At 44.8% G+C, this 12,601-nt stretch overlaps 1 protein-coding gene across 1 annotated transcript; it reads left to right on the top strand.

Annotated features, from left to right (window-relative positions):
• Window positions 1-11,151: 11,151 nt before the first annotated feature.
• Window positions 11,152-12,377, top strand: LOC133897529 (probable BRI1 kinase inhibitor 1). The gene has a single exon (XM_062338291.1). It carries the CDS (start codon window positions 11,346-11,348, stop codon window positions 12,168-12,170), a length of 825 nt encoding a protein of 274 aa, XP_062194275.1. The 5' UTR covers window positions 11,152-11,345; the 3' UTR covers window positions 12,171-12,377.
• The last annotated feature ends 224 nt before the right edge of the window (window positions 12,378-12,601 follow it).

Below are 12,601 nucleotides of genomic sequence, written 5' to 3'. Positions count from 1 at the left end.
TGCATATAAAACAATTCAACGCATGGATTAATTTAGAATAAATATAGTGTACTTTGGAATACTTAACCAAAATAATATAATTGTGTTTGTATATATACACCTAGGTATATATATATATTCAATTGTATATCTCCTTAATTTTAGTTAGTTTAATTAATTATAAAATTTTAATTTGAAGTGAATTTTGCCATAAACTATATGCTTAAACTCTGGATGTTATAATGGTGGTGTTGTGTTGTGGAGTATGGAGCTCGCGGCTCCATTTATAGGGTGGCAAGGTCAGTTTTGGAGGAGAAGATATCTCCTCACCGGAGCCAATCCCATGGCAGGGACAAGACGAGATGGCGGAGGCATGTTGCAAAGGGGGCACTCGATGGCGGTGCAACAATGAAGCTCGACAACGCGTGACACGGTGATTATATAGGACAGACTAGCACGAGATGATGGAACAATGTAGATCTATGGCATCTATGGCACGGCGGCAATAGCGAAAGGACAGGGGCGATGTAATGCTAGGATGGTGCGCGCATGTGGTCACGACATTGTCATGATTTTGGAGCTCGGCGACGAGTTCGCTGATGTCAGTGTGACAAGACGAGCGTGTGAGAAGCGGTGGCACTGACTTCGCCAGTCAAGAAAAAGAGTACGAGGAGATGGCGATGAAGGGAAAAAGACCGAGGGAAGAGGATAACAGACAGCACACACCGCGGTGAAGTGGGCTGAAGCGATGTAGGGTCGGATCATGTTAAAGGGCTGCAGACCGATAGGAAAAAGGAAGAAAAAGGGGAAGGTTGAGCTGGGCCGAGGATAGGACACAGGTAGAAGATTTGGCCTGAGAGGATTTTGGGTTTATAGAATTGATTTGAGATTTTAAATATTTAAATTAGTTCAAATTTGAATGCATTTCAAATTTTAACTACCAAACAAAAACCAAATAAAATTCTAGAAAACCCAAAATACAATATGGTGAGCTTTCGTGCATGTTTTCAAATTTGAAAATTTTAAACTTGAAGTGATTTCAGGATAATTTGCCTAATTTAATGCATTTGCTTTAATTTGTTGTAAATTTGAAAATGTTCAACCCGCATATATATTGCGGATGAATTAATCTATCATCTATGCTGCAAATCATGTAACTATATATCATCTATCCTTACTCTGACCTTGATTCTCTACACCCTCTTGTCGCTTGCACCAAACAGCTAGCCGAAGCCAAAAATGTACTACCACAACGGTTTGCGAGTGAGGTGTTTTATTCACACCATCTAATTTTACATTAAGATCTTTACAGTGCATATTGGATAAAGAACATGTGCACTATACAAATCTCAGCGCAAAATAAGTTATGGAATAAGACACCTCACCCGCATTCCGTTTGGAGAAATTCATATTGGGCCAAAGTAACTATTGTACACCGTTTATCCGTTGCACTGTAGACCATCAGTGTTAACCTTGATACGTTTCTAAATCCGAGTGACAAAATCCGGGAAGGGAATCTTTGGCTGTTGGGGGGATCGCTCGCCACCTGCATTGTCATTTGGCACATCCGTCTTCGATTTGTCTCCTCCGGGGCAGAGGAACATGCCGATGAGATAGCCCGGATAGTGACGAGGCGAAGACTGTGAACCAGCTACATGCCACTGATCACAGCCAGATCAGCGCTCAAATACTCCACTGAAGTCCTGGATAGCTCCCGAGCGAAGGCGATCGGCGTTCGGCTGGCCCCCTCGTCGCGACGGCTTGCCGGCCTCGGTGGAGGACGGTGACTCGGTCCCTCTGGTGATTAGTACTACTATAGTTAGTAATTTGTTTGTTTTTCAATTTAGTTTTTAGTTAGTTTGTAGTTCCTTCTATAGATTTAGGGGTAGAACCACTAGTATTTTTGTCTCCTCTTATTTCTTCACGAGGAGGAATCTAGGAGGTTATTTTGTCTCTGATCTATTAGCTTGTTGTGTTGATTTTCGGTAATATTGTTGTCTCTATTTTTTTAAAAGAGAAATGTATATTCTATCTTATCTGACACGGTTGTTCGATTCGTTCAGCGTTTTAATAGTGCTTTGCACTACTGTTGGTGGCTAAAAAAAATTTATTAGTCTTTAATGATCCTATCTTGTCGGTGATGGACGTATCGATATCAACTTCTTTGATCCAATTTGACAGCGGCATTCAAAGAAGCTCCAAAATGTTGCTAATCAGGATCATTGTATATTTTACTATATAATTTTCAGATTTCTGATTGTACTACATTTATTACGGATCGAATAAAGTCACTCCGTTTCTTAAAGAAAAAGCTACATACCACTGTGGCACGGTTACTGCTCCCGCCGGACAGCAGCTCACCTACTGGGATTCGAGCGCGCAGCCAAACAGCGGCTGCAGCAGTGGACGACGAGTAGTATCACGCGTGGTTCCGCTGATTTAGAGTTTTAGACTGGCAGCTGAGACCTGTGCTGTGCGGATGTTTCGTAGCCGTAGCCGTGGCCGTAGCAGTGGCCTTGATCGCCTCTGAACTTGTGGATCGCTAGATCGTCTGCTTGTTTGGACGCCATGGAAGCTGAAGAGCTTGCCCTTGCCGTCGTCTGCGTCAGGTGTGCACTTTTTGCAACCATGGAGACGCGCCGGTTGACAGTGGCAGACTTAAGAATTTTAACTAGCAGGGGTGAGCTTTTAACATAGAAATTTGGAGGGCATGATGCACTCAACGTTTAATACAAGTAATAGTTCATATCACATTTAATTTCACACTACATAAAAAAGATAGAAAAATACATAATACAATATAGAGACAGTAAATTGTACTAACATGATCTTTCAATACTTAAACCGCTCATTAGATACCCAAAGTCCATAGAATCTAGTAGGTATCTTACAAGAATAAAAATGTATGCCCAAAAAGTCCAAAGAATATGCGGTTTGGTGCAAATGTGGCGGCGGTGCTATTGCCTATCTCAACCCTGCGACAAATCAAGCATACACATACACTACTTTAGTAATTAGTATGGCTAATCTTGATTCTTGTCCACCGTCCAACAGATTGTGATTTACAATTTTTGCATCATCTATTTGACTAGACCAGTTCCCACCGCGCTAGTCAGACTTAGAAATTAGAATAACAGCAACAGGTGCTAGCTATTTTCCTATATGAACGTTAATCAACTTCGATTGTTGATGTGCTGCTATACTTTGACGAGTGATTCTTTCGTCATTGTGTATTTGTGCTGCTCATCACTAGGAGGAAAGTTGAGAGGAGCTCAGACATCTTACATCTAGATCACTAGATCAGTACTGCACTATGGTCTGTAGCTCTGCGCACTCAATACAAAGATTGTGATTTAGATTTTGGGGAGCTTATTGAGTCCAGCGCTGACGCAGGAGGACAAGACATTGGGTGCAAGGTAATGTGCAGGGGATCGGCAGCGTAATGTTTGAGCTCCTCTCATTAGGGGCTTGGGAGTTGGGGGCATCGTTGTCGGGCATTTGGTGGCTTGACACCATGCCACCACCACATGCTCAGGGCTTAGGCAATCAAGCACTCCGTCAATCGGCGGACCACTGTGAAAGGACAATGATGTCGCCTAGAGGGTGGTGAATAGGCGTTTTTTACAAAAATTCGTCCCCTTTTACCGTTGGTCTAAACTTGCAGCGGAATATAAACTAACGGGTTTTCCACAAGCGAAAAACCTAAATATGCTAGGCTCAACTAGTGCACAATCACCCTAAATAAGTGTGAAAATTATAATCCTAAGGTGACTAAAATTATTCAATTCTAGCAAGAGATATGCAATAAAACTTAAATTGAAAAAGGCTGAAAATACTGTTCATATGCCTGAAAACACTGTTCATCCGGAGTACACCGGATACTCCGGTGTGTACAGGTCCGGAAACTCCGGTAAAGGCCGGATTCTCCGGGTTCTGTACAGAACTGAGCCCGAAACTGAATAAAATTAATGAGTAGAGAGTTCTAGCTCAAACTAAGTGATGTCGTGTATTCTCGAAGATGATTCCAAGTAGATTCACGAAGAACCTACACTCAAATACACACAAACAAGTATATCGAGCAATATGCACAAAGATTTGAGCAAGAACTTAAAAGTAAGGAAACAAGAGAGGAGACGCAAAAATTTATTTCCCGAAGTTCGGATTCACCACCGTGAATCCTACGTCTTCGTTGAGGAAGCTCCAACGAGCCGGGTCTCTTTCAACCGCTTTCCTCTCCAAGCTCGATCACACTTGAGCTCGATTTCCACTAACTTGATCTCTTTCCTTCCGGAGGCGAGATCGACCTTCACAAACTTTACGCGGCTCACCACAAGCACGGGAGCTCACCGGCGACACCTAGCCGGCTAGGAGGCTTCACCTCCAAGAGTAACAAATGCTTCGAGAACTTCTTGTCAAGAACTCAAGTGCTCAAGATTGGATTTTAGCTCACTTGCACTCAATCTTCTAATCTCTCAACCCAACTCACTTTTCTTCTCAAATCACACACTAGAATGGAGTGGGAGAGGTTCTTTTGGCTCTATAAATGTATTCTTTTCGTGCCCTTCCAGCAGCCCCAAAAGATGGGGTGAGTAGGGTATAAATAGCCCACTCCAAACAACTAGCCGTTACTGTTTTTGTCAGAACTGACCGGAGTATCCGGTGAACACCGGAGTATCCGGCCCTAAATCCAAATACGGCGTCAGAACGGTCACAGAATGTGTCAGAACTAGCTGTTATGCTCTTTTCTGGACTTCTACCGGAGTATCCGGCCTACACCGGAGTATCCGGTCGGCACTTAACACAGAAAACAGCCCCGGAGACTTCCCGGAGTCTCCGGCCACTTCAGGTACCGGAGTATCCGGACTTCACCGGAGTCTCCGGCCTTTCCAGGTACCGGAGTATCCGGCCTACACCGGAGTCTCCAGCCACAGCACAGCTGATCTCCGAAAAACGGCGATAACTTTTGATCCCAGAGTCCGATTTCAACGATTTTAGACTCTATGGAAAGCTTATTCAGAGGGCTAAACATCCCAACTGAATTCATGACCTAAAACACATAGGATCAAATTAGGAACACTCTAAAACCTATTTTGGACACTTCCGCACTTTCCGCTCCGAACTCTTAACAACAAACTCTCACTTTGGGTTTGGTTGGGAACTCTTGAGCATTGAGACACGACAATTAGCTCGCGTTGCATCCCTCTTAATAGTACGGCATACCTATACTCAAATTCAAAGATAAAACTCGTTTGAACCACTTTGAGCATTTGAAAATTTTCAAGTACCGCTTCTTTTTCTTTCAAACCTTGAGGGTTGCCAACTTCCATATATTTTTTACTCCATCTCTTCTTGATTCTTCATATGATTGATGTGAATCATCCATAGCTTCCCATGGCCTCGCACGGTCCATCGGCGCAAAGCCTTCACTCGCTCTTCACTACCGTCTTGGTCCTTCGGCGCCAAGCCATTTGCTTGCCCTTCACCACGGATAGTCCATTGCAGCCGAGTCCTGCTTGTCCTTCACCGTCTTACCATAGAAAACCATTTTGTATTCGACATCTTCAAAGAATTCACTTTTTCATATATGGAGTCCACTCTTGTTCTTCACTCTTGGCATATATGATTTCAATTCAACTTATGCCTTCTTATGAATCCTAACCCCAACTCACTCTCAGGCACAAAGCACATGGGTTAGTCCATAAAATCTAAATGACAACACTTATACCTTAAGTTACTTGATCTCCACAAATAACTTATTAGCCTTTATGCATATTATCAATCTTCATATAGAACCTAACCCCACTCATTCTTAAAAACATAGTACACGGGTTAGTCCATAAAACTCTATTGACAAGCATATCTTTTAGTTACTTGATCTCCATAAGTAACTTAGCCTTCAAACTTATTGCTAATCTTATTGAGCTTCTTCTTATTCTTATGAGCATCACTAAAATCTTAATGACTTTTGATGCAATTCTTTGAACTCATGAAATTTCTCAAAGAATCCATGCTTCATCATTTATGCATCTCCTATGGAATAACCTAATAGCAATTCTCAATATGATTGTTAGTTCATAGGCATTGTCATCACTTACCCGAGCATCACCTAGAGCTCATTCATCTTGATGCATTTTCAATCTCCCAATTTACCTAGAGCTCATGCATATCTCTCATCCATGCATCACCTATGGAACAACCTACTAACAAACTCAACATTATTGTTAGTCCAAAAGTATTGTCATTAATTACCAAAATCACACATAGGGGCTAAATGCACTTTCACACTGCTCTAGGCTCGGGGCTCGGGGGGATTGCTGATGGGCGTCGCACCACCACAACCTATTATCCTGCTCGCACTCTCTTGCTCCGCTGCTCAGGACTACTCTCGATGCTCAGCAATTTGGGCCCTCAGGAAAACGTGGACCACAGAAGGAAAGTTGAGAGGAGCTCAGACATCTTACATCTAGATCACTATATCAGTACCGCACTATGATCTGTGGCTCTGGGCACTCAATACAAAGATTGTGATTTAGATTTTGGGGAACTTATTGAGTCCAGCGCTGACGGGGGAGGACAAGACATTGGGTGGGTAATGTGCAGGGGATCGTCAGCGTAATGTTTGAGCTCCTCTCATTGGGGGCTTGGGAGTTGGGGGCATCGTTGTCGGGCATTTGGTGGCTTGACGCCATGCCGCCACCACATGCTCAGGGCTCAGGCAATCAAGCACTCCGCCAATCGGCGGACCACTGCTCTAGGCTCGAGGCTCGGGGGGATTGCGGATGGGCATCGCACCACCACGACCTATTATCCTGCTCGCACTCTCTTGCTCCGCTGCTCAGGACTACTCTCGATGCTCAGTAATTTGGGCCCTCAGGAAAACATGGACCACAGAAGGAAGATGAAGCAAGTGCACCTTACGCACTGGGCCACAACCTACAAGGCTACAGGTGACGAGCGGACTGGGCCTAAGTCTTGGGCTGCTACCGGCTAGGTATTGGACGTTTTGACTCATAGATATGGACTGAATAGCGGGTAGAGTACCTAGGTACCACCCAGGGACCCAGGGCGATCGCCTCTGCTTACCCCTAGGGTGGATCCGTCACTGCCGGCTAACATCTGGCAAGCCGCATAATTCGTTGGCAGATATTACCAACTAGGTTAAAAAAAAAAACAGATGAGTTCATGTGTCTATGATAAGTGGGCATGGTGAGAAAAAGTATACCAAGATGTGGGTGTGATATCAGATATTCTCTGTTAAGAAAGCTGCGATGGTGAACGAGACAGAGGCCTGAAAATGTCATGCTCGACCGGCTGTGTTTGACAAAGCGTGCATGTAGGAGAGAAGTGTGCTACGCTTACTCCAATGAATTCAAAGTGGCACGGTTTGGCCAATGATCCAACAAAAAAAAAAGGAAACTGCAACGAACAGGAACCAAAAGTACAGGTAAACTTTACAAATCGATACGGTTGCTACAGTAGTTGACCAAATGGTATAAAGAACGGATGAGAAACGCGTCGGCCTCCCTTCAACCTCGCCATCGATATGGACATCAGAAACGACAGTAGTACGGCACGTTACTTTTTTGGTGACGTTAGTTGTATGTCTTAGAGCCAGTGTCATAATTGGGATTGCTCGCAGGATTAGAGTGAAGAAAATGATGCGTAACTCGTCAAGGACAAGGACACAAAAGGGATAAGGGCCCAGCAATGACTTGATCGTATATATGACAGTTTGGTGCGTCCTGCGCTTGTAGCATGCAGCTGTGTCACTGTGTGCAAATGAAGACAGCGGCTCTGTTAATCAAGTACTCTACAGTGACTAATGGCGGACAAGCCTCTTCTTGCGTGTGTGATGGGTAGGGATTTTAATTTCGTTTTATAATTTTTTTCTTCATCGATGAAAAGATCTGAATTCACAAAAATTTGTTAATTTTTTATTTTCGTCATCTACTTTGTGTATCTCATATGTTAGCGAAAGAAAATTTTGAAATTAGATATTTTATTCCTGTCCAAATACGCATAATTTTACCAAAATTTTAGTGAAATTTTAATCCTTGATGATGGTTCACCAGCTGCCATCAGATTAACAGTAGAGCTGATTCCGCTGAAGCTATAGACGCCAGCGATTGACTAGCTGTAGGATTCGATCGGTTAATCACTGACTTTAGCTAGCTGGGGACACGATATTGTGGTTGAAAAATTAAGTTAAAATGTATATTATCTATGATGAGTGATTGTTAAAGTAGTTGTTTTAGTTTGATGATTTTTGGATTTGTATAAAAGTGTCTTATGTATTGTAATTATGGTTATATCTAATCAAAGTTGGAGAGAATTGTATTGAAAATTTTATCTCTGATTTCAGTAAAATTGTTCACACTGGAAGTTCCAGTTCTCACCAGAAGGTTTGGTGCTAGGGTTCTGTGCACGTCGAACTATTTCTTGCAGAGAAGAAATTTTTGAAAAAATGGAACTTTGAACACCAGAAGTTCCGGCCATGGTGATAGACTATTACTTACAGAGAAGAATTTTTTGAGGGTTCTGTGTTGTACTAAACATCGGGAGTTTCAGTATTGACATTGGAAGTTCCGGTGAGCACTCCGGAAGTTACACCGGATATTCCGGTGAAGAGCACAGGCAGTAGAGGAGGTTACACACACTAGATGTTCTGGTGTGCAGACCGAAACATCTAGTGTTCACAAATTATGCGGGTTGTGTTGACAACTGAAGATTCTTGAATTGAATTAATTGGAGATATATGTTTGCTTATTTCATAGTGTGCAGGTGATGGATGCAACTTGACAATCGATAGTGGGATTGAGGCTAAGTGAGATGCTTGGTGTCAGATGATCAAGAAGGCTGAGCGAAATCAAAGGTGATCCTAACGATACACGTGAAGGTCAAGCAAAGTATAGGAGATGGATGAAGTTGACGTGTTGACGAAGTCAAGTGAAAGGGATGCCAGTGCAAATGACAAGACGACCTGAGGGATCAGGATCAAGACTTACCGGCTGTCAAGATTGCAAGACGGGGTCCATATGGTATCATCATGAAGCTTGTATCGAGGTAAAGTTAAGTCATGAAGGCGTTGCAGCCGTTCGATGGACGGAGTGAAAAGTAGAATAAAATACCATGGTGGTAGGTAGGAGGCTACGTAAGCGATTGGTATTTCGGGAACAAGAAAATTTGACATCCAAGGAAGTTTTTAAGACCTATAAATAGATGGGTATGGCTGTTGAGAAAGAGTGGACCAGTCATTAGAGAGTTGTGTGATTGAGTTTTTGAAGAGGAAGAGAGAAGAGCTTTGCCTTTATAATAGGTGAGAGTTTTTTTGAGGAAAATACTTTATAATCTGTTTAAAATATGACTGATCTCTTGAAGAAATAAAGTACATATTTTCTCCGATACTCGTGTTTATCTTCCTCTAATTTCTTTCTATTGGATCTGTTGCTTTACTGCAAGTTTTTCTTTGTTAGATGAGATTTTCGTTTTAGTTTTTAGGCTGAAATTATTCCTCCGTGTGAAATTGTTTTTTTTTTGCTAGAGGCACAAAATTCATATACAAATATATACAGATGAGTCTTAAATTTTCTTGCCTCTAGATCATCAATTTGAAGAGTTTCTTCTTCCAGTGCTCCTCTCTTTGGATCAAGCGTTCCTTTTATCAAGTTATGATCCTTTATGACGATAACTCATGGATTGAGTTTTATTGAAACGTAGATTACATACAAACATGAGAGCCATAAATTCCTTTGCGTTATTGATTGCAACTTGCATATCTTCAACTTTTGCTGTTGCTTGAGTTTTAAGGTGTGTTAGATGAAAAGAAAAAAAAAGTCATCCGATTGAAAAGAATTTAGTAAAACTACTATTCATCTCCTTCTAATTGCTCTCGGTCCTACCCTGGCCCTGTAAGGAGCTGCGGATACACGAACATGCCAGCTGATGATCGAGCGATACCAATTAGCGTGTGGTCCATTTCAGGTTGTCGCGGAATAATTACATGTCATCCCAGGTCGAGGCACGATTCTGCAAGTGAGAACGATGGAGAGGTGCTTCGACATGTTACAAGATGATATTCAAATACACTAGCACAGCTAGCTGAGAGTTATCAGTCACACAGCTGTATAGTGTGAATGACATGCATTTACAGAAGTCCTTGTCGTCAACGTAATAGTCACATGTAAGTAGTGTTTGGTTGGATAAGTAATGTTTGGTTGGAGAATGTAAACGGTGATGTAAATGTTATCAGAAAATATTGCAATTAGTAACGGATTAAATTGATTACGCTTTTTATTTGGCTCTCTTCGTCGTCTTCAGTAATGAAATTGCAAAGATCATCTTTTACTCTTAGTAGCCGCTGCTATAAGCAAATTATATAAGATCTGATCTCACCTGTAAACTCTTGTTATATGTCAACACGTGTCCTCATTAAAAAAATGCAACCGCTGGATCGATGAACAGCATGATACAGTTTTTGCAAAGATCTTTTCCAACCCAATTTTATATAATTTGCTTCTGCTGCTGCCTACAGCGCCACATCTGCACCGGACTGCGACGCCGCATCCCACGCCAGCCTGGAGCACCACACCCACGGCAGCCTGGGGCGCCGCACCCGCGCCGTCTTGGGCCGTCGTTGCTCGCGTCGCGCTGCGTAGTCTTGAGGCTCCGCCGGTTCTGCCTGCGGTGCGCTGAGTGGATCCGCGCCGTCAGGGGGCCACCATCTCGTGTGCCGTGTTGGGGTGGCTGCCTCTGCCCGACCTTCACCAAGGAGACGGAGGGAGAAGGCTCATGGCGTAGTGGCCTTGCAGGAGATGAGATGGAAGCTTGAAGACGACGGGTAGTGAAATCCTATTACGTCGATGTATTAGCGGTATCAACTTTCTAAATTCTCGTATCCGTTTGCAGTGTAACTTGATTTCATTTGAGCTAAAACAAACAAATTAAACGGGATCGGTTGCCTCCCCCGGAATCAGATTACGTTACATCAACCGAAACCAAACACTACCAAAGTCAACAGGGTGATTTAACTTGCATCAGCCGTTTACTGTTTCTTGATCATGGCGATCGTAACGTGATGCAACGTGTCTCTTCGATGCCGTTTTCTTTTTGTTTAATATATTTCTCTCAACGCCATCAGTTTAGTTCTTTGCAGTGCTTATTTATATTCTCCTTCACCATCCCGATCGAATTCACGTATGTAGCAAAGCACAGGTTAAACCCTCTCCTTCGTAATCACCAGCGTCCTCTGCTTTCGCCATGCACGCTGCACCCGCGCCCCCACTACAGCTGTCCACCTAACCTTGTCACCCACACGTACGCGCGCGCGCAAGCGCTAACCCTACCGCGCGCGGCGCTCAAAGCTGGCCATGGACACGCCGCGGCCGCGGTCACCACGTCCACCCTCCCCACTGTCTAAGCCGACCGCACTTCTCCCTACCCCACCGCTGCCCCTCTCCGCCGCCGCCTCTCCTTCGCGCGACTTCTCCTTCGCCTTCTCTTCCTCCTCCTCTCCCTTCGGCGGCAACCTCCCTCCCCTCTCCATGTCCCGCAACCCCGTCGGCCGCGTCGGCAGCGACCTCGGCCACAACAACTACTCCCAAACAAGCCGCCATCGAACCACGAGCTACGGTACCGGCGGCGCCAGCAAGGACAGGGACAGGGACAAGAACAGGGCCTCTCCTTTCTTTTCCGGCCTCGGCGGCGCGTGGAGGAAGGAGAGCAGCAGCAGCGACGCGACCGGCAAGCAGCAGGCTGAGGAGAAGAGGAAGGATAAGGCTAAGAGAGCGCTGGACGTGGGCCAGTGGGTGAAGAGGTACATGACGTCCATGGTAGAGCAGCTGCGCGCCTCCTTCTCCCGGAAGACGGAGAGGGAGAGGCGGGAGCAGCGGCGCAGGCCGCACTCATTCTCGGGGCACGGTCCGAACGCTACGAGGGAGATGAGGGAGCGGGAACTGTGGAGGCGGCGGCGGGGGCAGCTGTCGTCAGCGCCGGCGTCGCTGCGAGTGTCACCGGCGAACAGCGGGCACCTGTCGGTGGGCGGGTCGGTGAAGGTGTCGACGTCGGAGGAGGAGAACACGATGGAGGAGCTGCAGAGCGCCATCGAGGCCGCCATCGCTCACTGCAAGAACTCCATCTCCGTGGCCAAGCCGACGACGGCCGGCGGGGAGACACGAAGCTTCAGTAAACCGTAGTAGGTAGGGGCGGTGCCGCGCGTGCGACGTACGTGCTGCACGTGTGGCCGCTGGGCGTGCGTGTCGCGCGCGGTTTGCAGTAGCTTTGTAAATCAGGAGTTGGGGGTGGTCGGGTTCCATCTCACGCACCTACATGTAAATTAAGATGTGAGAACAGACGAAAAGCGGTGTTCAGATTCAAGACTTGGTGATTTTTTTTTTATTGAAATAGACGCGACCACCGTGGAGAACGGACTTTCTTTTTTGGAGAACGTTGTGTGTTTTTTTTCCGAGAACGTAAAGCTTTTCTTGTGTTTGGGCTTTCTCAAACTGACTGAATAGAATGTTAGCCGCCAGGATCCTATATTCATTATTCAGATTACTCAATTTAACTGATTTAGCACCACCGTGTTCTCGGCTCCACCGCTAAGGTGGTAACGGGCCGGGCCGGG

Source organism: Phragmites australis, chromosome 17, assembly GCF_958298935.1.
Source record: "Phragmites australis chromosome 17, lpPhrAust1.1, whole genome shotgun sequence".
In the NCBI taxonomy this organism is placed as follows: domain Eukaryota; kingdom Viridiplantae; phylum Streptophyta; class Magnoliopsida; order Poales; family Poaceae; genus Phragmites; species Phragmites australis.
The sequence above is the reverse complement of the archived record's forward strand: the minus strand, read 5'-3'. Positions and strand labels throughout refer to the sequence as shown.

What these genes read in the sequence shown, in the direction of transcription:
- LOC133897529 (XM_062338291.1), top strand. Translation starts at nt 11,346, where the DNA reads ATGGACACGCCGCGGCCGCGGTCACCACGTCCACCCTCCCCACTGTCT.